Below are 27,285 nucleotides of genomic sequence, written 5' to 3'. Positions count from 1 at the left end.
CTGTTAATCACCTCTAAGTCCTAGCCTTCTGAAAAAATAAGTTATCTGTCTTTCAATGTGCAAGAACAGTTCTGGGTGCTTAATATTCCTGTTTTTTTCCTGGAGATCTGCGCGTGTAAGGTCCTTTGTGCTCCTAACAGGTCAAGATTCTTAAACATCACACAAGCAGTCTCTAAGAGCCACCATCCAGTTTGGCTGGGTATGCCTTTCTGAGGTCAGAATCAAAAGGCATAACTATCTTTTTTTTTCTTTCTGTCTCTTTCATATGTCTAGAAGTGAAATATGCTTCTTCTCATATTTGGGCTTCCTTACTCTCTCTCAACCCTCTTGCTTCCATGTAGCTGCTTGTCTGCCATGTGTCCAGCCTCTGTGCCAGCTTAAATGGCATGGCTTTGTTTCCCTCTCATCTTCTAGGTGGACAACTTCTGAGAGTTATAGCTTGATTACCCTGGTATCTTTTTTTTTTTTTTTTCTTTTAAACTAACAAAATTGTGCTTGAACTTAAAAAAAAAAAAAAAAGCACAGCTAAGAAGAAAATGCCATGTGTCAAACTGTTTATTGAGGCACACACTTGTAGTTTGATATAATATCAGAAAATAATAATACACAATTACCAAACAGTTCTTGACTGTGGAAATAGCCATGAGCCTCGACCACCTTTTATTAAATGAGACATTAAAGTTTTGTAGCAATCCAGAGCAATGTCACTCATTAAAACTGTGTTTTGAAATATTTTGGCATTAAAATATGCTTTCTATATTGATATGAAAGGTTTATTGCTATATTAAGATAAATTGAGGGCCCTGTGGTGTCTCAGTAGGTACAGGTACTAGTTGTCCAAACTTAATGACTTGAATTCAATGCCTAGAATCCATTAAAAATTTGGAAGGAGAAAACTATCCCACAAAACTGGTTCTCTGGCTTCTGCAAACACACTGTGATATCACCTCCCTCCTTCTCTTTCTTCTCCCCCCTCCCTTTTTCCTACATCCTCCCACACCCCTCAAGCTCTGGTTTTGGGGAATTATTTCCATTCTTGTTGGGTACGTGGATTATCTTGAGGTTATGCTAAATATACTTGTGCTTTTAATGAGTAAAACACTGATTTCACTTATAAATACTCTTCTGGAAAGGTTAAAGTGGACCGCTCAGATGAGAATGTTAGGAATTTTAAAAAGTAAATGTGAGTTTATAGGGGACTTCATTTTACTTTAGTTTCCATTTTTTGCTTTGTTTCATTTTTGATTTTGGTTTTTGATTTTTTGAGACAGGATTTCTCTGTCTCTGGCTGTCCTAGACCTCATTTTGTAGCCCAGGTTGGCCTCAAACCCACAGAGATAAACTTTGCCTCTGCCTCTTGAGTGCTGGGATTAAAAGGGAATATCACCACACCCAGCTACTTTAGTCTCCATTCTTAAAGCTTTCTTTAATAGAATGTTTAATAATGCAGCAGGCACTCTGAAGCTAATAGGACTTCTTTTGTAGCAAAAGGCATGCAAGAGGATGAGATTGGATCTGTGCCTTGCCTATTCCTGTCACAAACCTGGTTTCCCTTCCAGAGTCAGGTGCAACTTTTCAGTTTCTTTTGCTTCTGTACTTCATCCTTGCCTCCAGGCAGATGGGTTTGAGTCATTTCTGTTTTGCCATTGTCTACCTGTTGGCTTGCTTTTTACCTTGTGAGGAAACAGGTGCTTCCTTTCTTTTGTTTTGGCTCTTCCTGCTCTCTTCCTCATCACTGATGTAGTTGTACTCATTAACTATTTCTTTTTCTCAACCCTTAGGAAGTTCCATTTGTATTCCTTTGAAGTACTCTTTCCAAAAGATCATCTGCTTTGTGCTATTTGATCAGCATTTTCTTAGCTAGCCCCCAACTCTGTTTCCATTCCCATTGTAGCAGCTGAACAAAATCTCCTTTATCATTTTATGTTCATATAAATAATTCATACTCTTCATAAAACAGTTAAAATACTAAATGCACGAAACCTCTTATTCCAAAGTTAGTTATAAATTGCTCTTAGCATCTTTTTTATATCTTTACAGACTTTCCTGTGTGTATACTATCTCACATTTTTTAAAAAATAACTTCTCCAGTCACTATGGATAAAGGACTTATATCCACCTGTCTTGACCAAGATTCCTAGAGAATCACGGGGTGTTGCTCTGTCAGGTCCTGTTTCTTGTTTACTGCTATTGCTTCACTTGCTGTGTCCTTTAGGTTATGCCTTGGCACACTTAGTCACATTTTCAGATAGAATCTTAAGAAAAGATGCATTTGGTAGCTTTTTGATTTATAGATTGCTTGTTGTTTAGAAACTTTGCAGAACTCAGGTCTAGATACTTTTTTGTAGATCCTCTAGCTACTGTCTTAAATTTACAACCCAGTTGAATAATTATATTCTACCAATAGAGTAGAGAAGTGGTGGACACTATATTTTATTTCTTTGATTACCAGCATATCTGAACAGTTGTTTGTTGTGGGAACATTTGCCTCCTTTTGGGCTACTTTTTGTTTTCTTATTGGCTGTCAGAGAAGCTTTATGTAGTGAACTAGTACTCTTATGTGCATAGCAAACTCACTTCTTTTTGGCACATAGGAGCATCTCACAGGGAAATATCTGTTTATAGTCTGACAATTGTCATGAATCTTAGCTTTGGTACTTTCTGTGCTTGTGTTCTCAGGCATATCCAGGAGACATTGCTTTGTTTCTTGAATCTCAGCTTTGACTCCATGCGTAGGGCACTCCAGCTGGATCACTTGGAGCTCATTGTACTGTGACCCCAGTCACTTGTGATGGCCTTGACCTTCTTCCCTAGAGTATGTTCATTGTCTATCTTCTCATCCTGATACCTTCTTTGATTTATGTCCAAGCTGCACCCTTGATTATCTGATCACCTGACCCTCTGAATGAGGTTATCTGCTGTCATCATCCCTTTTTCATGTAGTTTGGGTTAGCAGTTTAATGACAGGCACTTTATACTGCTAATGAACCTAGCTTGCCTCTGAAAGCTCATGACTCCTTCAGGCACCTCATACCTACTGAGAACTTCCCAGGTGTCTGGCGCTTTCTGTTGTCCAGCGGGTGGGAAAGCTGTTCTCTCACAGCTCTGTCACTGACCCCTGGTCTTGTCTGCTTGCAGTTGGGCCGGTGTACAAACAGCGTGGTCAAGTATGAGCTGATGCGCCCATCCAACAAAGCACCACTCTTGGTGCTGTGTGAAGACCATCGGGGTCGCATGGTGAAGCACCAGTGTTGTCCTGGCTGCGGCTACTTCTGCACTGCGGTAAGAGCAGGCTTTAAGAGTTCTCTGCAGAGACTCATATCCCATATAGGGCCTATTCCATAATCCTTTCACCACAATTCTTGAGCTTTGTTAATACAGACAAATGACCTGGTGCCCCTACTACCCGTTGTTTTGTTCTGTGGGTTTCTGACATGCCTCCCTCCACTGCTGCATTCTCTATGATCTATCAGTGTCACTGGGATCTTGTCTTTGACTCTGTTCTTAAGATTAGTCTGTATCCACCAGACCCACAAGACAGGCTCCTTCTGTGGGTGCCTTTGCTTACCTGCACCTTCAGATGTTCTGTTGCCCCTCTATGACCCAAGCCAGGAACTTCTGCTCTGAGGGTTTACCTTTGAATTCTGTACCTTGTTTACTTCTTAGACGTCCCTTTTTATGCTTCTGTTGAGAAATAGAGTACTCCTGAATTCTGTAGTCTCTGTTCTCTGCAAGAACAGCTGTTCTAATTGGTACTTACTGAAATGTTCCCCTTTGGTACTCTGATTCTGTCTACCCATCATACCATGTGGGCTTTCTAGACCATGCCTTATACAGCTCTCTTGATTGTTTGGAGTGGCTAGACTGTTAAGCCTCAGCTAGCTAGGTCACTGAGGGTTGGAAGTGAGTAGTAGCGGCAGTAAGGTGACCTTTGGTGACCTCTGTTCATTTTGTGAGCTTTTTGCTTCTCTCCTGTTGGTCACCAGGCTCTAACTGGTATTTTACTTGCTTGTGCAATGTGATTGGTTCAGTAGAGCTTCATGTTGTTTTCGAATATTTTTCTCAGTTTTTAAAAGGATTTTCATCTTCTTTCTCTAGGGTAACTTCATGGAATGTCAGCCTGAGAGCAGCATCTCTCATCGGTTCCATAAGGACTGTGCCTCTCGAGTCAACAATGCCAGCTACTGTCCCCATTGTGGGGAAGAGACTTCTAAGGCCAAAGAGGTGACCATAGCAAAAGCAGACACAACTTCCACAGTGACCCTGGCCTCTGGACAGGAGAAGAGCTTGGCTTCTGAGGGCAGGGCTGACACGACCACGGGCAGGTACTTAGCAAATTACTGTGGCCAACTGACTTTTCCACATAGTATTCTTGAAGATATGTCCTCTGCAGTTATTAGTTTCTGCTGCCTTATCCAGAAGTCTCAGTGAACTTTTTCGTTTATTATTTTTCTGATCTCTAAGAAGTACTAGTATTCATTTAATACCATTTGTATATGAGTCTCTTTCATTTTGGCTTGATAAAATCATCTGTGTTGAATCAGTTTTTACACTGCTTTGACTGGTGCCGTCTTTTGTGGTTTTGTCATTCATTAATGCAGTCCCCACACCCTGAAGTATTCTATCAGCTCTGCAGGACTCTCCGCACTGCTTGGTGCAAGGTTGAAGGCCCTTGCTGAAGACAAGATAAAGGGATGTATTCCCACAGACATATATAATTGCTTTACAAAAAAGAACCCAATAGAAATTAGCTGAAGATCTTGAGAGCTGTGGGGGTATAAGACTGATGACTGTAGTCTGTCTTCTGTCAGCCATTCCCTGATAAAAAAGGCATGGTGAAGAGCTCCTTTCCAAATAGCTATTAAGTTGCTATATAAGAGAAGATAGTTGTGTAAATGTGACAACAGCAGGAGGGAAAAAAAAAAAAAAAAAAAAAAAAAAAAAAAAAAAAAAAAAAAAAAAAAAAAACACAAACCCTAAAACTTCATTAGAGGTCATTTAAAAGCCTCAGATTGTGGTGCTAGAGAGATGGCTCAGCAGTTAAGAGCACTGGCTGCTCTTCCAGAGGACCTGGGTTCAATTCCCAGCATCCACATGGTGGCTTGCAACCACCTATAATGGGATCTGGTTCCCTTTTCTGGTATAAAGGCATACACGCAGATAGAACACTTATATACATAAAATAAATATATATACATATTTTAAAAGCCTCAGATTGTATGTGTAGACAACTAAAGTTTTGGGAAGGTCTTAGTGATTTCATATTAATTGGTAAATTCAACATTTTCAAGTCACAGTTCCAGCAGGCATCCTGTTATACACTGGGGAAGGCAGTAGATTGGCTAGCTCTTGGCGTGAAGCTTGTTTATCCAAGTCAGGTTTGTGTAGTGCGTGGAGATCCTAGGAGTGTTGTGCTGACTTTTGAGTGTCTCATTTAGTGGGGAATAGGGTTCTGTATTTCAGGCAGCTCCCTTGAAACTTGCAAGTAGTGGATGGATTGGCCTTTGATTCTACTCAGAGGTAGCCGGTGTAGGCAGGTTGGACTAGGTGTTGTTTTATGTTTTCATTGGTTTCCATGAGAAAGAGAGGTTTTCCAAATAATGAAACATTTCAATAATTTTCTTCTCATGAAGCATTGCTGGAGCCCCAGAGGACGACAAATCGCAGAGCACAGTCCCCCAGGCACCAGAGTGCTTTGATTCTGCAGGGCCAGCTGGGTTCGTGAGGACAACTTCTGGCCTTTCCCAGGGCCCAGGAAAGGAAACCTTGGAAAGTGCTCTAATCGCTCTGGACTCTGAAAAGTAAGAACCAGCCTAGTTTTGTTTTTTTTGTTTTTGTTTTTTTCCAGAGGCAATTCTGGGTCATGGTCTTCCCCAGGGGTATCTAGTACTTTCCAGCTTTTTGAATGATACTGTTCATCAAAGGATGAGGATATGAGTTGCCAGTCTCATATGTCTTTCCACTGTCTGGGATGAGTTGCTGCAAATTATCCATTCATGCCAAGAGCAAGCGATGAGATTCTTGTTATCCTGAGCAAGGACAACTTCTTATGGATGAGCCACCTGCAGCCTCCTAGAGCAAACACTACCATTCCATGCGCGCCTACAGTCTAACTTGCTGCCTAATCTCTGCCTATTATGGGCTAGATCAGGTGACTCCCCTCAGGCTATTTGCTAGTCCCTACACTACAGCCTTTGTTGGCTCACAGGTCTGTCTGTGTCCTCTTTCCCTGGAGACAGCCTTCCATTCCTTAGAGAGGCTTATAAAGGTGACCTCTAGACTTACTCTGCCCTGGAAGGAAAATGGTTCACTCATTTGTTCCTCATTATGAATAGCCTGTCACTATCTCTGTCCTGGCCCATCTGATACCCTTCATCCCTGTCTATTGACCAAGCCTCAGACTCCTCCTTACTCCTCTACTCCTACCCCCTGTGGATGAGTTGATGTAAGCTTCATAGAAAACATGTTGGCTTAAGCCCCTTCATTGTTGCTAGAGGGTAAGTAGTGTCACCCCATGACAGTTGTCATCACTTGAGCTGCAAAGGTCACCCTGGACATTCTGGCTGGCACCTCATATGCCATCTTGAGTATACATGATGACTAATGCATGACTCTTTGGGGCTCCCTGACCCTCTACAATGCAGCAGCTTGTCTGTGCTCTGAGTAGGCTTAATGTTGATACCAGTGTGCAACACTTTTATGACATAACACAGTTGCTTGGGGTTTTTTGTTGTTGTTTTGTTTGTTCTTTGGTGGGCAGTACCTTAGGGCTTTAAACTTGCTGGCAGATGCGCTCAACTTGTACCTCTTGCTCTGTTTTGACAATAAGAGGCTAGTGCTGATTGCTGTCTTCTGCTTCTTACAGACCCAAGAAGCTTCGCTTCCACCCAAAGCAGCTGTACTTCTCTGCCAGGCAGGGTGAGCTTCAGAAGGTGCTTCTCATGCTGGGTGAGTTGCTACACCTGAGGCCCCAAAAGGAACACAGGGAAGCCTGTTGGTTACCCCTTTTTTCATTAGCCGCATCTCACTGTCTGATGTTTATAATTCTTTGATTCTTATGATTAGTAAAAGAAAGTGCTTCTTGGAACTAGTTGCACGGCACTAGAAATGTTCTCTGTGCATTTCTAGTTTTAAAAAAGTAATTAGTTGAGTATTAGATTAAGCAGAAATGTACATTGCAGGAAAAGCAACTGCAGCATGACTGGGTCCTGTTGTGACTTGTGCAGCAAGGAAGCCAGTGCTTCTTTGTTGACAGGAGTGCACAGAGTGACTTGTGGAAGTAAACACATTGTATCCTTTTGCAGCTGTTGAGTTTGGGTTAGCTCACTTGTGCCTGAGAATGTAGTTGTTAGAGTCGCCCCCATTCTCATCTTGATTCTTGAGCTCACAGTTCTAAGCCGGATCTCTCTGAAGTTCATCTTTAGGTTGAAAGCATGAATGAAAGAGCTCTTTGACAGCAAATCATGAAAGAAGCTAAAGTTTGCCTGAGGGGAAAGGGAAAGATGGGAGAGTTCATTCAATTATAAAAATAGTTTTATTGTTCATTGACTTAATGTAGTATTTAAATTGCTTCATTATTTTTTGCATGCTTTCTTGACTAAATGTCTAGAAAAATGTTCCACATTTGGGAGCCTATGACAGAGGGATTTCAAGTTCAAGGCCAGCCTTGGCTATATAGCGAGACCCTGTGTCCTCAAAAAGTAAAAATGAAATGAATGTCTCTAAGTCTTAGGATCACACTTTTCTACTCTTGGGACATGACTGTTCTTGGAGCTTTGTTTGCCCTTATCACTGTTTTCATAAGCTTACAAGAGGGTGAGATGGGAATATCTGCAAACACTAGAACTCAAGGACTAGAATGAGCATGGTAAAACACTCTGATAAACATGCCTATCAGGTTTCATGTAGGGCTGGCATAGGTCTTATCAGCACAAGTGGGGCCTGACTTCTGCCTGTAGGGCATAGTGGTATAGTGGCTCCATCATGGGTCCAGAGCTCACTTTTTATCTTGAAGGTATCCATGTCAGCCGTGTCTGCCATCATATGTATCTGGGAGTGCATTGTGGTTGCATCTGATGTAATTGGTAAAATTGTGTTTGTTTACAGTTGATGGAATTGATCCCAATTTCAAAATGGAGCACCAGAGTAAGCGTTCGCCACTGCATGCTGCTGCAGAGGCTGGCCACGTGGACATCTGCCACATGCTGGTTCAGGTTTGGAAGGATAGCTTTGAATAGATTTCTTCATTCTCTCAGTATTTATCTAAGTGTCACTAGGTTTCTAGTCAAGACTAAAATGGCAGATACATTAGTCTTTTAAGAAATTGGGTTATTTGCAAGAGTTGTGTGAGTTCTGGAAATCAATCTCTTGTTGAATGACTATTTTACAAATACTTCCTTCTGTTCTGTTGGCTACTTATCAACTCTGTTCATTGTTTCTTGTACTGTGCAGAAGTTGATAGAATTGCCTGTATAGACTCAATCTGGTGAAATTCACTGTGAAACTGCCCACTCTGGGCTTTTCTTTGTTGAAGACATTTTCTTCGATTTTACTGCAGTCTGTTGTTATTTATTGGACTTTTCAGGCATTTATTTCTTCATCATTCAATTTTCGTTGGTTTTAAATGTTTCTTGCTATCATGTGATTGTCCATAACAGTCCAAAGTGATTCTTTGTGTTTCTGTGATGTCATTTGATGTATATCTACTTTTTCCTCTTGCTTTGTTTGGGTTGTGTGTTCCTTTTCTTTTCTTGGCTTAGGTTAACTGCAGGTTTTTATCTTTCCTAAAAATCAACTTTGTCTTTTAATCTTTTTTTCTCATTTCTCATATCCATTTCATTTCTCATTTCTCTATTAATTTTGGATTTATTTCCTTAGCATTCCATCATTAATTTATTTATTTGAGACTATATTTTATTTTATTGGTTTTTTTTTTAGAGACAGTTTCTCTGTGTAGCTTTGGAGCCTGTCCTGGCACTCGCTCTGGAGACCAGGCTGGCCTCGAACTCACAGAGATCTGCCTGCCTCTACCTCCCGAGTGCTGGGATTAAAGGCGTGCGCTACCAATGCCCAGAGACTATTTTTAGCTGTGGTTTATTGCCATAAATATCTTTCTTGTATTGCTTTTGCTATATCCCATGATGTATTTTCATTTGTTCTAGGAATTGTGTATGTATGTGGCAGAGGTTGACATCAGATGCTTTCCTTTGTTTATTTAAAATCTGTCTTATCTAAGTATGTCAACTTGCTCCTTCTGTAGTACATCTTTTCCTATCCATTCACTTGAACTGTGTGTGTGTTACTGAAATGAGTTTCTTACTGGCAACAAATCATTTGATCTTGGGCTTTTTTTTCTTTAATTTGGGGAATTTATTCTCTTTCTATTTAAGGTTATTACTGTTAAGGATACAATCCTGCCAGCTTTTTCATTGTTCCTCTCATTTTTATATATCCCTTTTTCATCTCTTGTGTGTCTTTGAGGTTTAGTGAACCTCTACTCGGACAGGGTTTTGTCTGCGTGAGTTCATTTGTATGCTTTCATGATAGTTATCTTTCTAATATCAGATGTCTTAATACTTTTCTTATAACCAGGCTGGTGACAAAATGTCCTTATTGTTGGCTGTCTTGAAAGTCTGTGTTTTTTTGTTTGTTTGTTTGAGACAGGGTTTCTCTGTGTAGCTTTGCAGCCTGTCCTGGAACACATTCACTCCATAGACCAGGCTAGCCTCTAAAATAGAGATCCACCTGCCTTTGCCTCCCCAGTGCTGGGATTAAAGGTGGGCACCACTAACACACACCCTACTTTGTTTCTTGATGGTAGCTTTTGGGGGTATGTATTCTCAGCTAGCAGCTGTTTTAGTTTTTGTTTTCTTTCAGCACTCTGCAGGTACCATTTGACTCTTACCTGGATTTCTGTTTCAAAGTCTGCTGGGGTATAATTGGGATTTCTTTGTGTGTAACTTAATGATTTTCTCTGGTTGTGTTTTAAGATTCTTGAGCTTTTGATTGATTGAAATCTATTTTGGGGTCCTTTGTGGCTTCCTGGTTCTGGTTCATTTTCTCCAAGTTTGTAAGGTTTTCAGTAGTTATTTCTTTAAACAAGATTCCAATATTTTTCCTGTTCCTTTATCTTTTGAAACTGTACATGTAATTGTTTCTCTTCCTGGCCTCTAAGTCTCATAGATATTTATGTTGCTATTTTTATAAATTATATACATGTTTATATACACATATACACATATACACATATATTCCATCAAGTATAGAACTTCTTTTGTACATACTTTTATGCTGAGTCAAGTTCACCATGGTATGTTTCTATCTGTAACCATTTATTATCTTATTTTTGCTGTGGTTGAACCATTCCTATGCGTAGACTGTAGAATTTTCCCCACTAATACCAGTAGGTACTGTACTGACATCTTGTCTTGTGGTCACTCCTTGTAATGGCCCCTGGAGGATCAAGACTCTGGTAGTGGGTCTGTTTTTCAGATACCATGCTGAGCTTGATGTATTGACTTCTGACACTTTATATGTGCTGTTTTGCTTATTCCTGGATGCTTCAAGAATTGTCCTATTGACTCGGTGATCTGAATTCTCACCTATTTATACTTAGGATCATTGTCAATCAATCCTTCAGGACTATGACCTTTGGTCCTTTCCTATATGATCTCCAGAAGCAGATCCCTTTCTGTCTCAGTTCTCTGCTGTTAGGCTTCCTCTACCTCAGGGATTGATTTCTGGCCATGGTCTCTGGGGATATGGCTCAGTACTGTAGTATGTTCATTGCTAGTGTTGACTGTCAGCTTAAGGAAATCTGGGATCACCTAGGAGACAAGCCTCCGTGTATACCTGTAAGGGGTTATTTAGATTAGGTTAGCCCCTGAGCATGCCTGTGACTATCTTGATTAGTTTTATTGACTAACCCTAAAGGAGGACTGCATCATTCTCTGTGCTTGGGACCTAGACTACCTAAGTAAGAAGCTACTTGAACACAAGTTTTCATCATTATCTTCCTGATGTCACCTTGATTTCTTCCCCAGTGATGAGTATACCCTTGAACCAAAATAAACCATACCTTTTTTACATTACTTTTCTCAGGGTATTTTATAACAAGAGGAAAAGTACCTAAGACAGTATGTATTTAGCATGCAAGTGGGCCCTAGGCCCACTTCCCAATACCATAAAACAAAACCCCTAAATTAAATACATAAATGTATATTTATGTATAAGTGTCTTAAATGCAGAAATAGCTCCTTAAGATGCAAACATTCTGGGGAGTTTTTGTTTTTGAGACAGTTTCTCTGTATTGCAGCTCTGGCTGTCTTGAAACTTGCTCTGTATACTAGGCTGGCCTCAAACTCACAGAGATCACCTGCTGCTGTCTCCAGAGTGCTGGGATTAAAGACATGCACCACCACTGCCTCTCTAACATTTTGGTTTTTTGCATGTTGTTAGAAGGTAGGCTCATCATAACTGCTGGATCCAGTCTTAACTGTGTCCTCAGAAACAGGGCTGCCAGCCCAAATGTGTCTCTGACCTTACCACCCTGAAATACTCACAGGCAGTGTGGTACACTTCCATCTAATTTTACTCTTTAAGCTAATTTAGATATACTTGGACATATTTTTGTGTGTGTGCCTATCTTTATTTATTAAAAAAATACCTATAAAACAAATAAATAGTAATGCTATAAAACTGATTAAGTCCAAATGAGGTCTGACTGAAGCTCAGTATCAAAACCAGGATTGCTTCTTATCTGGTTCCAGGCTCCTCCCACATTGGTTTTTGTTATTGTTGTATAAGGCAGAGTGGTGCTTTCCATCTTTGTCATGGTATATGGTTTGCCCATATGGGAAAGCCACATGAGCTCTCTGTTTCATTTGTATCATTTACCATATCTTGTAACCCTGAAGATACTACACATCTCACTTACTTTTCTCACCCAGTCACTTGGTCTAATTCCCAGTTGTAGTGTTTATAGTGCCATACTTAGAAGGCCCTTTATTTGTGTGTGTTTCACCCCTAGAACCTAATTAGTATCACCAGTGTTTTCCAGGCGTATATTTATTTCTAGTTTTTCCTGGGTCCAGGCATATTGTTACTCCAGTTTACAGCATTTGTGTAGTGCCTTCTATTTAATATAACCTCAGTCTCTGTCTAATGTCCCCATTGAAGACTGATTCCTTTCTCTTTTATGGGGTGGTTCCAGCTGAGTCAGCTGACTCCATAACTTTTCTTTTTAAAATGTACTTTATTTTTAAAGAATGCTGTGTCTGTGAGTATTTTATCTGCATGCATGCCTGGTACCTATAGGCCAGAGGAGGGTGTCAGATCCTTAGAACTGGAGTTATAGATGTGGTAAACCACTAGGTCAGTGTTGTGAATTGAATGTAGGCTCCCTGAAAGAGTAGCCAGTACTGCTAACTACTGGGCCATCTTTCCAGCCCTCTGGACTCTTATTTGTTGCATTAGTTAGTTTTCCTGTTACTATGATAAAACATGTTGACAAAAGCAAACTAATGTAAGAGTGTGTCTCCTAGAAATGACTGGGAAGCTACACCCATAATACTTTCACAATATGTCCGCCTAAAGCAGATCCAAACAATGACAGTATCTATAGACACACTAACATGGAAGCGGGGAGTCTCATGGGGTCCCACCCCTAGACAAAAAACTAGACAAAGCAACTAATGACTGCTGAGAAAGGGAGAATTAACTCTCCCAGGGATGGCTCTCTAATTGTTTATTCAGTACAAAGTGATCAGCCATCATGTACACACAAGCCAACACTAAATGGAATCAGCAGGTTATATATATATATATATATATATATATATATATATATATATATATTTTTACATATGCGTGTAACCACAATAAGAATAAAAGAGAGAGTGAGGCAGAGTAGTATAGGAGGGGTTAGAGGGAGGAGACATGGGAAGGATTGGGGGAAGGAAGGAAAGAAGTGGTATAATTATATTGTAATTAAAAATTAGGAAGCAACTTAAAGAAAGAAAATGTTATTTTGGCTTATAGTTTGAAGCTTGTAGTGGCAGGAACTTGAGATACCTGATTCCAATGCATCCACAGTCAAGAATGAATTATGAATGCTTATGCTGAGCTCACTTTCTCCATTTTATACAGTTAGGTCCTAGACTAGGGAGTAATGCTACCCATACTGGGCAGTTCTGCCTACCTCAATCAACTTAAGCACCTCATTCCCAAAGGCTGTCTCCCATGTGATTCTTGGTCTCATCAAGGTGACAGTTGAGATAACCATCACACTTGGTTTTGAACCGGAAACCTGCATCAGTCAGGGTTTTGAACCAGGAAACCAGCATCAATCAACAGAGAGGTCTATTCAGAGCAATTTTTATGTTCACCTGCCTGCTACTATGAGGCCTTTCTGTACCTGTGTGTGTATGCATTTTCTATGTTTTGCTGATTGTCCTTTGGCTACTGCAGTACAGTGGTTCCTATTATGTGTGTTGTTTGGATTTAAAGTGACTGCGTGCTCCTTATTTTAGGTATTTGGGGCCACCATCTGGGCAACATGAATGGAAGGTATTCTAGCTTTGCATAAAGTGCCCTCTGGTCTGGAGTTTTCCGAATCATTTTTTCAGTGCTGTGGAACCAATTTTCTGGCTCCTGGACTGAGAGAACATTGATCACTGAAGCACCATTATGCCTGTCTGCCCTGTCTAGTAGTGTGAGCCTGTGGATAACTACTCATTGACAGCACTTTATTCTTTCAAGTAGCATTGTTGTTCTAGGGTTCTGAAGGGTAACTGGTGGGTTGGCAGAGGAGATATATATGACTTGGCTTGATGAGACACCCCCCCCACCCCCATTCCTCCTCTGTCACTGTCACTCTTTAGGATTGTACCCTTCTATACACCACATCCAGGATTCTTTCTATTGGCATCACTCATGATGGAGGTGTAGTAGAGCCTATCAGTGAAGTATATTTATTTTTTAATTCTGTGTTTTTTGTTTAAAAATCGATTGGTTACCTGGTGGGACTTACCTTTATGCTTACTACCCTTCACATTGCCTTGATGATCTCAGATGTTTTTTGTTTTCCTGGGCCATGATCAGTGATATTTTGGAGTAACTGGGCTGCTGGCTATCTGTGGAGGGCATTGCATATATGTAGATCTAATGCTGGCAAGATCCAGTGTCACCAGCATCTCATTTCTCCAAAAAGTCTTGGTCCCCCACCCCTGAGTGCCGGGCTGCTTACAGATTTGGTTCTGGCTGTTGTGCTGTCCAGCTTGAGGCTACCTAGCTTTGCCTGGCTTGAGTAAGAAGTTTAGGGATGGGCTATTGTAGGTGCTCTTGATCTTCACTGTGATGGCGCTCTCTCTCTCTCTCTCTCTCTCTCTCTCTCTCTCTCTCTCTCTCTGTGTGTGTGTGTGTGTGTGTGTGTGTGTGTTGTTTTGTTGTGTGTCATGGAAGAGCTGTGTGTACTCTGTACCAATAGAAGCTTTATCCTGCCTTCATAGTGCAGCTAGTACCTTTGCCCAGCACTTGGCTTCTGCATGACCTTCATTCTCTGTGTTTTAAAAGTTATTTACTTAAGAAAATTAGCTGCTGTGGAGTTCTGGCTTTCCTTTGCCTTCAATTTTTTTTAAAGCAACCATGTTTTCTCTACATGTTTCTGTCTCACTGCTGTGGTCACTTGATGTCTGGCTCTGATCTATGAAGCTGCTTTTTTTTTTTTTTTAACTGTTGATAGCAAGAATACTATTTTTACTTTATTGCTGTAAAATTTTACCCCTGATGGGGTATCCTCTACCCTCCCATACTTTCCCCTTCCCTGACCCTTTTGTGGACATCTCTATATCCTGCTGTGCCTGTGTGTCAGATGAATTTAGAAATGAAGTCTAGCAAAAACTTTCTGCTTGAGGTAGAGCTTGATAGAATAATTGTGTCTGTCTGTCTGAAGGAGTGTGTGTGGGGTCTCAAGTGTGTTGGGGTATGGGTGCTAGAGATTGAATTCAGGGCCTATTAATGGATATGCTACCACTGAATAGCCCCACCTTTAGTTAGTATGTCTTGAATGCAGATAGAGCTGGCCAGTAAAACAGTTTTAATATTGTTAAATCTCTTTATGTCAAATGCAGAAATCTTGTACCTCTTTTACTTATTGGGCTGGAAGATGCAGAAATTGCCCTAAACGCATCTCAACAATCTTTGTTTTATTAGGCGGGCGCCAATATTGATACTTGTTCAGAAGATCAGCGGACACCACTGATGGAGGCTGCAGAAAACAACCACTTGGATGCAGTGAAGTACCTCATCAAGGCCGGAGCACAGGTGGATCCGAAGGTACCCACCCAGTCAGGTTCATATTCCTATTTCCTGTGTAGATGTTTCTTAGATGAACAGGAGACAGTTTCTCCTTGAACTTCCTACTGGAATTTATTATCAGACGTTTACAGTGTTTTCTAGCATAGCATCTTTACTTGCTTGGTGTAGTAGTTACTTTTTTATCACAGTGATAAAATGCCTGACCGAATGATTTATGGGGTAAAAATTTATTTTGGCTTATGACTTCAGAGGGATTTAGGTTTCTCTTAGTGCAGAAGGCATGGCAGAGTGCAGTGGGGACTTGCAGCAACAGAGCTTTTTTATGTGCTGATAGATCAGAGACAGAGGATGTAAGCCAGGCCCAGGAGCAGGTATAACTTGCAGAGGCCTCTCTGATAACCTGGTTCTGCCAGCCAGACTCCACCTTCTGAAATTTCCACAGATTTTAAGCTTGGAGTCAGACTTTTAAACAGCCTTTGGGAATGTTTGTGATGCAAACTAAATGCATGGTGACGGAGGTGTTCAGGCTTGGACACCTCTTTCAGATGACTTTAGGGCTAAGATGAAATAGACAGAGTTAGGATGTGACATAAGATTATTGTATCTTCTTATATTTCACTTTTATGATGGTTAATTTTGTATATTTTACACTGTTAAGTTTTAATCCTCTTTTAGACCAAAAGGGGAATTGTAGGGAGACATGGTAAATACGCCTCATAAGGTGTGGTTACAGATGTGCCTGGACACGCCCATCAGGGTGTGGTCAAGGTGATGTCAGGGTGATGTGGGAGAGGTTTTAAAGGGACAAACAAGGCACTTGGGTGCTCTCTGGCCTTGCTGCTTTTGGCACTCTGCTGTTGGCTGGCTTTTATCTATTAAAAGTTATCCTAACCTTACAGATTTCGTATCAGTTATTCTCCTTAATAGACCTGGCCTATTAGGAAAGATTCTGTAGTAAGCAGTGGTTTACCTTTTGTGCCAATAATAGACAAATGAACAATAAGGAGTTGGCCATGAAGTTTTTTGCTTTCTTCATTCATTGTGCTTTCCTGCTTTTGTTTAGGGCAGATAGGAAACAAGAAAAGTAGAAGCTATCCAAATTGGAAAGAGAACTTAAATATAACTCAGTTCATAGTTAATGTGGTCTTATGTGTAGAAATCCTAAAGGATTAACAAAAGTATTGTTAGAGTGGCAAATTAATTTAATAAATAATAGGATACAAAATTGACTCAAATAAGTTACAGCCTCCCCCAAACCCCCACCCCTGTCTTATATATTGTGAGCTTAAAACTTGTGGTCCTCTTGCTTCAGGCTCCTAAGTACCGTGGTTATAGGTTTGCATCACCATGTCTGCTATATATTTCTATATTTTTGCAGTTAAATAAACCGTTTTCTTGTGTTGTTAGTTGATTTAAAGCAGCTTTCAACAAATGGCACTGGGAAAGCTTAGTATTCGTATGTTGAAAAGTGTAGTCATACAGTATATATGCAAAATGGATCAAAGAACTGAATATAATAGCTAAAATTATATAGTTTGCAAGGTAGTAAAATCTATAATCAAAATACTCACAATAGAGTGGCAGGAGGATCAAACTAGGTTACATAGTAAGAGTCTGTCTCAAAATAATATGATTCTTTGGTGAGTCTGTACTTCCACCTTAGGTATATAACCAAGACTTACAAAACAGACTTGAACAGCACTGTTTATTGCAGTACTGTTCCTTGAAATAAACTAAATTATCCTTTACTACATTAATGAACAAGAGGTCTATCTACTCAGCAGAATGCCATTCATCCATAGTCAGGAGCAACACAGAGATATGACAGCCCAGGTAAACCTTGGGAGTTAAAGTATAAAAAGCTAGACACAGCCAGGCACTGTTGGCTCACACCTTTAATCCCAGCACTGGGGAGGCAGAGGCAGGTGGATCTCTGTGAGTTCAAGGTCAGCCTGCTCTACAGAGCTAGTTCCAGGATAGCCAGGGCTGCACAAAGAAACCCTGTCTCTCAAGGCAAAACAAAACAAAAACAAAAGGCTAGACCCAGAGCATAAGTACCATAAACTTCCATTTATATGAGCTTCCCAGATAGTGTCATAGAATAGAGTGTAGAATAGATGATGTTAGCAAGTGTAGAAACAATGAATGGTAGCTGTATGTGATAATTGTAGAGGTTTTGTTTCAGATAATGAAAACATTATTGAAACAGTGATGATCATGGTTTAACATTATATAATTGTACATTAACATTATATAATTGTACATTTAATAATTAGAGGTTCAGTGTGTTGGTGCACTTAGAAGGTAGAGGCAGGGGATCTCTATGAGTCCAAGGGTGGTCTGGTCTATGTATTGAGTTCAAGGCCAGTCAAAGCTACATAGTAAGACTCTATATCAAAAACCAAAATAAACCAAAAATAGTAATAATAAAAAGATAGTAAAATAAAAATTATTGGCCTGTGTAGCTCAGTTAATGGAATACCTAGATGTTCACATCCCTGCGTTTGACCCCCAGTACCACATAAACTGAGTGATAGGGCAGGCCTGTAAACTCTCACTCAGGAGATAGAGGTGGGGGGATCAGAAGTTGAAGCTTACTCTTGGCTACAGAGTGACTTCAGGGCCAGCCTTGGTTCATGAGACGGACGGGGGGGGGGGGATTTGAAACATAAGAATACAATATTTTATGACAATCTGTACTAAATTCTGTAAAGAATAGGGGTGTAGGGGTGTCTTTTAGTGGTAGATTGCATTCTTAGTATTTATTTGTGACGCTGTGGGTTCGTCTCTAGTATAAAAATTATTCTTTCACCCCAGTACTCACCTCACTCCAACAAAATGTGACCATAATCTCTATACAGACTTATCAAGCCTGTTTTCATATCAAATTAAATTTTCACCATTTCTCTATTGTAAATACTATTCTTGGGTCCAGCACGGTGTCTTACTGGATGGAGTTTGTTGTACTGAAAAGAGGAGTTTTAAGTCTTCCTCTGGAGCAGCTGGGACCCTATAAAACCAATGACTAGAGGAGCTGCCACCTAAGAAGTGCTGAGGGCAGGTGTCAAGACTGAGAAATGTGTGAGTAGGGTTTGCAGCATATTTAATGTAGCAGAAGAAAGGGTGAGGGAAACTTTTCAATATTCAAACATTATAGGACATCAAGCTACCCAACACACACACACACACACACACACACACACACACACACACACACACACACACACACACACACACACACACACACACACACACGATTCCTCAGAAAGACAGCAGAGAAAACCAAGTAGGAAAACAAAAAAGGATTTAGAAAGTTGTGATCATAACTTTTTTTTAAAACTGAAGAAAACCAGTAATCCACAGATCTAAACAAATGAACAAAACAAATCAATAAAACCCGAGTAAGGCACATTGAAAAAAACACCACACTTAGATCCATCAGGCAGAAATTGTCAAGAACCAAAGACAAAGAAATTGGGGCTGGAGAGGGCTCTGCGGTTAAGGACATTGGATGCTCTTCCAGAGGACCCAGGTTCAATCCCTAGCATCCACATGGCAGTTCTCAACTGTCTAACTCCAGTTCCAGAAGATTTGATACCCTCACACAGACATATATACAGGCAAAACACCAATCAGTGCTCATAAAATAAAAATAAATTGTTTAATAAAACAGAAAAGAGAAATTCTGAGAATGACCAGAGCAAACCTGTGGTTGCATGCTGACAGATACCCAGGACCTGCTGCCTGGGTGGTCCAGATGTGGATGAGAAGAGGCTGTCATTATGCCCGAGCAAAGAAATCTAAGAAGAAAAAACCAGCCCAGGGAAAGTGTCCTTTTAAAAATTGTGTAAAACTAGGTGTGGTAGTGCATGTCTATAATCTTAGCACTTGGAAGGCAAAAGCAGGCAGGTCTCTTGAGTTCAAGGCCATTCAAGGTTACATAGTGAGACTCTGTCTCAAACAATAAAATGAATATAAAAGCTGTTCTTTAAATTTTCTTTAATAACTAGATTTTATTGATTGAGGATCTGTACAGAGACATTTCAGATTATACCCAATTTTAACACATGTACAGAAAACTGAGAGCCATGTATCATGCTTTTTTTTTTTTTTTAAAGTTATTCTAGTGATATTTCAGCTTAAATCTTGGTAAAAATTTTCCCTTAAGGGTATCTCACATAATATCAGATGCTAGTATCTTTACTTTTGCCATATACTACATACTTAGAGTTTTTACTTTCATAGCACATTTTGAAAACTGACCACCACATTTAGAGATGTTAAAGATTTTAGAGTTTTTGTTTTCTGTTAATTTGTTCATTAGTTTTTTCTTGAGACCGAGTCTAAGTAGTCCTGACTGACCTCAAACTGGCTCAAATCCAGAGATCTTTCTTCCTCTGTCTTCCAAATGATGATCCCATCATTTGGCACTTACCACCATGTTCTACTTGGCTCACAGTTTTGACCAGACAAGGACTAAGGAGTGATTTTATTTTATTTTATTTTTTTAAAGAAAACAGTTCTAAAAACATGAGACTAGAAGTAATTAAAAATACTCGAGACACATTAAGTGTATGGCTGAGACTCCAAATTTCCATTAAGTATGCTTGTAGTATTTAAAACTAGCCCCCCTACATAAAATGTTAGACTGATACCTGAACCAGTCAAAGCCTCCTATGGTTCAGTATCCCACTATCTTCTGGTGGTTTCACTTCTTAAAGCTGTTTATACTTAAAAAAATGGGATTTCCCCTTTTAAAATGTTCCTATTTACTAAAAACTTACATTCAGAATATAGTCGATTGGGATTGTACAAGAAGGGAGATGGGCTGCTGATGGGCATGATGCGTGATTGGTCAGGCTTGGCTTCGTCATTAGAGGCTGGGCTTCCTCAGTTTCGGTGTGGGCTTTCTGCAGGTAGATCCATTTAGTTGCTTCGTTAGCCACTTCACCTTTTTACCCTTTGTTCCCTTCTTCCCTTTGTTTATTTGTTTTTGTCTGATGACTTATCCTTAGCTGGGGCCTTTGGTGGGGGTGGGGGTGCTTTGTTCCACCTTGGCAGGAATAAATTTAGCCAACAGCCTTGATAATCTACACCTGGGGTTCCTTTTGACATCCATTCTGAGCTGATCTTCCTCCTGGGTCTTGTGGCGCAGAAGGTATGTGTGGTACTCTACCCTGCACCCAGACTCACTTCTGTGAATTTTTAAAAACAAGGATGCATAAGATTGAGTTTATACAGATTTATAAATAAATTATGACAATAGCACAGAGAAAGGCAGTGTACAAATGGAATCACTTTGTAAAGTTATTTTATTGAAGGAGGTCAGAATGCTATTTAAGTAGACTAGTTAAGAGATGAATAATGCTTTTAAAATTTTTTATTTTTATTTTTTGAGATTATAATATAATTTTCCCTCTTCCTTTTCTTCCTTCCAAATCCCCCCCCCCCCCACACACACACTTACTTTGGAATTCGTGGCTTCTTTTTCTTCAATTTTTGATGCGTACATATGTATGTATGTAACATATAATAATATATATACCTAAATATATAAAGTCAACCTTCTCAGTCTGTGTAATGTTTCTTGTCTGTGTATGTTTTCAGAGCTGACCGTTTGGTATTTGATAGCCAATTTGTGGGCTGTTGCCTGGGGAACACCATCTCTCCCACTCTGAGCTTTCCTTATTTTCCGACCGCCCTTTCTCTAGGAGACCTTGTGCGCTCTCCCCCACCCACATAGCATATCTATTGGTTCATCCATGTTCAATTCATATTTTGGCAGCCATGTAGTTGAAACTTCATGGATGTAGTTTGTCTGACATCGCTAGGAGTCATAGTCTCACAGAAAACTTCATGTTTCCTTGGTTCTTACAAGCTTTCCACCCTGTCTTTTGCAATAATCCCTGAGCCTTATGTTGTGTTGTAGATAAATCAGTTGAGATGAGGCTTCAGAACTCTGCATTGGTTGGGGTTTTCTTTAGTGGTCTCCATCTGATGCAAAGAGAAGTTTTCTTGGTAAGGGGTAAGAATTGCTGTGTGTATAAGGGTAAATATTTAGAATGTAGTTAATAGTGTTGCTGACTTAGTGGAACATTTTTTTAAGATTTATTTTTAATTTTGTGATGTATCTTTTGTGGGCATATGCATATGAGTGTAGGTACCCTAGAAGAACCAAAAAGGGAATCAGATTCCCCAGGGGTTGGACTTTAGGAGTCATGAGCCACCTGATATAGGTGCTGGGAACTGAACGCAGATCCTCCACTAGAGCATATGTGATTTTTAACCACTGAACCATCTTTTTCCAGTACTAGAAATAAATGTTATACTCTAATTACACTAACACAGCCTTAAAGAAAAGTAAAGTGGAATCAGGAAAAACAGCTTTTATAGCTGCCATACAAGAAACACATAAAACCAGATGAAATAAATAGATAACATGGAAAAGTAGAATATTTAAACCACTTGTGTCAGCAGTCTTGGCTGCAGAATGAACTCTCTGATGGGAAACGCTCGTACCCACCCACACACCCACCAATGGCATCTTAGAATGAAAATGGACTTAGTAGGAGAGACAGGGTGGAACACACTTTTGCTGTACAGATTATAAACCTGAAGATTATATTCAGAAGATGAACTGATAGAACATTCAGAAACTAAAAGGGAAGATTATCTTTATGATTACATAATAAACAACTAAAAGGAAAATTGACAAGAATATAAGCAGCCCATAGAGGATGAAATAATAGTTTTAAATGTAAAAAAAAATACTCAGCTTTTACAAACTGATTAAGATAGCACTGCAATATTGAAAATACCTGGAAGGGTACAGAGCTGCAGGTACATATGTTAGTGGGTGAGTTCAGTGTCTCCTGGGTAGCAGCTTGTCATACCAGTGAAGTGGAATCCTGACAGTCCTTATGTGACTGACCTGACACAGGCAAGAAGGAAACATTATATTGTTTAACACATATTTAAGTAGGAAACAGTGAGAAATAGCTGTTTGTTCCTCAGCTAGTAATGTAGAATCTAGGGCTAGTTTTACCTCAGCTAAACACAACCAGTGAGGTTATGGAGAGATGGTTCCACATCTAAGAGACCCAGGTTCAGTTTCCAGAACCTATACACTGACTTACAATAATGTGTAATTCCAGTCCCAGGAGTTCTGATACCCTTTACTACTTCCATGGCCTGTGGTGCATAGATATATGCATCCAAAACACATAGAGAATAAAACACATATCCATACACATGGAAAAAAATAAAGACAACAAATGAGTCTGCCATGTTATCTTCAAAGAAGAATTAAAAATACACTGAACTAAAAGGAGTTGTAGAGAACTTGTGGAATGATGTACACTATTATAAATTATTCAAGGTCCCCACTGTTGGATTATGGAAGTAATTGAAATGCATCAGAAAACTAGATATTAAATTCAAGAGCCATTATCCTTGTGTGTGTGGGGTGATTGAATGAAAAAGGAAGCAAGGTGTGTGAATGTCTCTGTAGTGGTTGTGTCAAAAACTTCAGTTGTACTTGTAAACTGTACAAATGACTGCCTTGAACAGTATCCCACTGCCTTTCCCAGCCAGATGCCCCTATTTGCTATTTTCATGTCCTAGTCCTGTGAGTTTCCATTGGCTAAAATATTCTCCAGTCTGTACCCTGTGAGAACCAGCTCCCTCATACTCTGCTTTCCTCCTGTGTGGAGCACATACATACATCTTGGTGCCATGAAGCCCATGTGTGGGGCAGGAGGGGATGGTGTGCGTGTGTGTGTACCTGCCTGCCTGCCTACTGTGTAGTAAGTAATTCAGCTAGCTACCAATCCTTTCTGCCATGTATGCTACCACGGTTCTTAAAACCTGCAGCAGTCTTCCAGTGTTTTTGTCAATATCAGTGACATGCAATTGGGCGTACAGACTCCTCTTCAGCAGACTGACACCCTAATTAATATCAGATGTACTGATGTGTATCTAATGATGTGTTAAAATCCAGGGTTTGGACTCTGAGATAGAGAGTAGAAAGAAAAGTAATAGAGATAAGGTCAGTACAGGGATGAGAGTGGGGAGTTTTGTCTTTAAGAGCAATGGCAGTATACCCTTGTGACCAGTAAAAACAGGAGCAGAAGAGCCGTGCCTGGTCTGTTTGGGTGTATTCAGGTTTTTGTTGTGTGGAGCTGTTTGCCTGTCCTGGAGGCTCTTGGTCAGTGCTTTTTTATTTACATTTAAACATTATTATTTGTTGTTATTATTATATTGTGAGGTAGTATGATGTGTGTAGAATCCAGGAGGAAGCAGAACCAAAAGCTAGTGAAATATGCTCAGCACTGAAGGATACAGAAGCAGTGGTAAGGCTGAATTGCATCTATAAGGCAAGTTTGCCTGTTGCCTATTCTTTTCACCTTGTTTTAAACTCTCTGCATGTGGATGGCTCTTACTGTTCAATCCATTCTGTTTTCTGCGTGCTTGGTGACCATGGTTAGCTTTCCAAAGTCCCTTAAAGAGCAGCTATGGCCAGGATAGGCCCCATATTCATGTTAACTATTTCTGGCAGGAGCTGGCAAACTATGCTGGTTATGACAAGAAGCCTGGGGACTCTCTAGTTCAGGGTGGTAGAAATGGGCAAGTTCTTCATCAGGGTGTACACATTCTATAGGTATGTATGATTAGAGCAGGGTTTCTTCCAACCTGAAGGTCTCCTTAGTTGGGACAAAGGGTTTGGGTCTTGGCTATTTCCCGTGGACCATGGGCCCTTGAGACAGAATTCTGGTCCTCTCAGCCCGATATCAGTTGGGTGGGTTCATTGTCAGTTCCTCCTTTAGGCTGGCAGCATAGGTTCTCTGTGGTTTGCACCAAGAACTAAATCATAAATGGTTTTTCTGGATTGAATGATATTTGTATTGCAGGATGCAGAGGGCTCCACATGTTTGCACTTGGCTGCCAAGAAAGGCCACTATGATGTGGTTCAGTATCTGCTTTCAAATGGACAGATGGATGTCAACTGCCAGGTAAAGCTGTTTCCCTGTTCAGTGGCATAAATGTTCCATCTCCTTTTTGGAATCTTCTTGTAGTTCAGATCCTTAAAGGCCCACAAGTCCTGAAAGGCCTTGTCTTAGTTTTTATTGCTGAGATAAACACCATGGCCAAAAGTAACTTTGGGAGGAAAGTGTTTATATCATCTTACAGGTCATATTCCTTTATTGATGGAAGTCAGGGTAGAGACCTGGAGACAGAGACCATGAGGAATACTGCTTACTGGCTTGCTTCCCATAGCTTGCTCAGTTTGTTTTCCTATATATTCTAAGACCACCTGCCCAGGGGTAGTAGTGCCTACGGTAGGCTGGGCCCTTTCACATCAAATTGAAACAAGAAAATGCCCCCACAGATTTGCCTACAAAACCAGTCTAATGGAGGCATTTTCTCAACTGAGGTTTCCTCTTTCCAGATGACCCTACCTTATGTCTAGACAGACCTCATCCCTGCATTCCCCACCTGCTCTGTAGGGCCTTTCTTCGATACTTGGCTGATGGCTCCATCCTTGGTATTCTGCTAGGCTTCCTCATGTCTGTTTAGTGTCACCCAAACTTCCATGCCCATGATAGCTTCTGCCCTCCCTTAGGGCACCCAGGCTTTCCTCCTAGATATATTTATTCCTTGGCCCTGCCATTGTCTCACCATGTGTATTTACTGACCTGACTCCCCTGCTGTCAGTCATAAGGTTGTGTCTCACCAGTTCTGTGATCTTTGGTGCCAGGCACACAGTAGATATCTACAAATACATGTAAGTCCAGCATATGATCTAAGAAGAGGTAGCTTCAAGACTGTGCACACACACCATAGTAGGGCTCTTTGATTTTTGTTTTGGGGCTGTATTTCCATCTCCCTCATACCCAGACTACTTAGCCCAGGTACTTCCTGCCATTTTGCTTTAGGCATGGCTCCTTGTATTGTCTTGTCTGTGATCTTCTGCCAAATAGATTAGAAAATAGTTGGATGTCCCTTCCTTCCTTTTTCATTATTTAAAAGTAGCATGGCCTGATTTATTTTAATTGCCCCTAGCATTGCATATTTATTCATTCTGTTGGGTTACTATGAGGCATTCAATTCCTTTTCACTCTGGGCTGGCCTTTGATGTAGCAGTTGTGTTTTTATGTCCCCATTGTCTCAGATGATGCCAGTTAGTCAACTACAGAGAGATCATCTTCATCTGTGGAGGCTGTGTGTATGTTTACAATGGCACGCAAGTGTGGTGTACAGGAAAGTCTTTTGGGGGTGTTGGGAAGGAAGCTATCTCCCACCTCCAGACTGATGAGTGTCACCAGAACATGCAGTTCCTGCAGAATACCTTTTCTGGTCTAAATGAAACTACCTGACACGCATTGATCTCAACCACAGTGGTAGGAAGGCAACTCACGGAATTCCTAATGGACCTTGCAGACTCAGCAGACATGATTGGTCTTTCTGATCCTGGCCTTCCAAAAGAGGCAGTGATGATTAATTACAATAGGGCCAAGGGTGTGAGTGAAACATCCTATTCATGATTCCCGCAAACCTTGCTATGGGTCCTCCCTGGGTTGGTTCAGGATCACTGAATGTTCAATCCTGACAGCAGTTGTTAACAGAAGCAGAGAGGTCAGCCAGCTGCCCACTTCCCTTTTACTTGCAAGCTGCATGAAGTCATTCTCTCACTTGCTGTCTGGTGGTGATATCTTTTGTCTCTTACACTTAGGATGATGGTGGTTGGACACCTATGATCTGGGCCACTGAGTACAAACACGTGGAACTGGTGAAGCTGCTGCTGTCCAAAGGTTCTGACATCAATATCCGGGACAATGTGAGTTTTTCATGGTGGTTTAGGAACCTTAAGGACACAGCCTCTTAGAAGGCTGGGAAGGGCCCGCCCCCTGGACAGCTCCCTCTGTCTGAAGGGCCTTTGATTTCTGAAATGGAGTTTTAGCACACGATGGCTATTTTGGCCCTGTGTACTCAACATCTCACTGGCCCAACGTGGAACTTGTATTGGGTCCCTGCATACCTGGTCTCTCTAGGAATGTTCAGGGGTATGTGGCTTGTGTGAATCACTGCCCTGTACTTTTGCTGACCCATGTCCCTGACTGACCTGGAAGGGGAGCCCAAGAAAGGTCACTCGGAACCAGATGTCATGTAGGGGCCATGATTATATTTGCTCTGTAGTAGCCATTTTGAAGGAGAAAGAAATGTGAATGGACTGATTTAAAATACTCAGTGAATGCCTGGTTTTCTGGAGTAAGTTCATTTGCCCAGAAACTATAGAGTCTAGAGTTAGATAAATAGTTGTGTTATCCCCCGAGATATAATGTGACTGTTCCTGGGGACAGTTGAACAAATGTCTGTTTATCCCAGATAGGGTATCAATAACAGACCAAAGAAACAATTGTACACATCTGTTGCAAAATTCCTTTCCAGGGGGAGATGCAAGCTCTGTCTTACCTCTCTTTTAAAGGTCCCAGGGACAAACTGATTCCACCAAAGTTTACTTTGGAAAACCAGTGAATTTGTTAGGGTGGGCCTTTCAACATCAATCTAATCAAGACAATTGCTCAACAGACTTGACCAGAGGCTGATCTGATCTGGCCCATTCCTTAATTAAAATTCCCTCTTCCTAGGCAATTCTAGGTTGTGTCAAGTTGACAATAAAATCTAACTAGCACAAATGTATTGCCAGCTGGTCTGGTGTGGGATCTTAGGGTCCTACCCTCCCCAGCCAACAACTCCTAGGAATGTAGTCTACTTCTGGGTCTGAGATTCTCATTTAACAACCTTATGGCTTCCAAGAACGCCTTTTTCCACCCATGCACTGTGCCCTCATTCAGACTCTTTTAACTGCTATTTTTATTGTTCTTCCAGATGCTTTTCCAAATCTGCAAGTTACTCAAGAGTTATATAATGAAGCCTTGTTACAGAGAGGGGACAAAATCTCTTAAGGGC

The 27,285-nt window shown here is 40.6% G+C and overlaps 1 protein-coding gene across 10 annotated transcripts in view; it reads left to right on the top strand.

The window, feature by feature from the left end:
* The window catches only part of Ehmt1 (euchromatic histone lysine methyltransferase 1), a 143,154-nt gene that overhangs the window by 92,527 nt on the left and 23,342 nt on the right, over positions 1-27,285 (top strand). For 7 of the 10 annotated variants that reach the window (XM_027422793.2, XM_027422796.2, XM_027422794.2 and 4 more), the window contains 8 exons: positions 3,139-3,282; positions 4,099-4,325; positions 5,634-5,801; positions 6,866-6,948; positions 8,107-8,213; positions 15,211-15,333; positions 24,225-24,326; positions 26,048-26,152. In XM_027422793.2, the coding sequence (XP_027278594.1) occupies positions 3,139-3,282; positions 4,099-4,325; positions 5,634-5,801; positions 6,866-6,948; positions 8,107-8,213; positions 15,211-15,333; positions 24,225-24,326; positions 26,048-26,152 (1,059 nt within the window). Of the gene's footprint in view, positions 1-3,138; positions 3,283-4,098; positions 4,326-5,633; positions 5,802-6,865; positions 6,949-8,106; positions 8,214-15,210; positions 15,350-24,224; positions 24,327-26,047; positions 26,153-27,285 lie in introns of those variants that run through there. The other 3 variants (XM_027422797.2, XM_027422795.2, XM_027422798.2) reach the window with 2 other exon arrangements.

Source organism: Cricetulus griseus, chromosome 6, assembly GCF_003668045.3.
Source record: "Cricetulus griseus strain 17A/GY chromosome 6, alternate assembly CriGri-PICRH-1.0, whole genome shotgun sequence".
Classification (NCBI taxonomy): Eukaryota; Metazoa; Chordata; class Mammalia; order Rodentia; family Cricetidae; genus Cricetulus; species Cricetulus griseus.
This window is presented reverse-complemented; position numbering and strand designations above follow the sequence as displayed.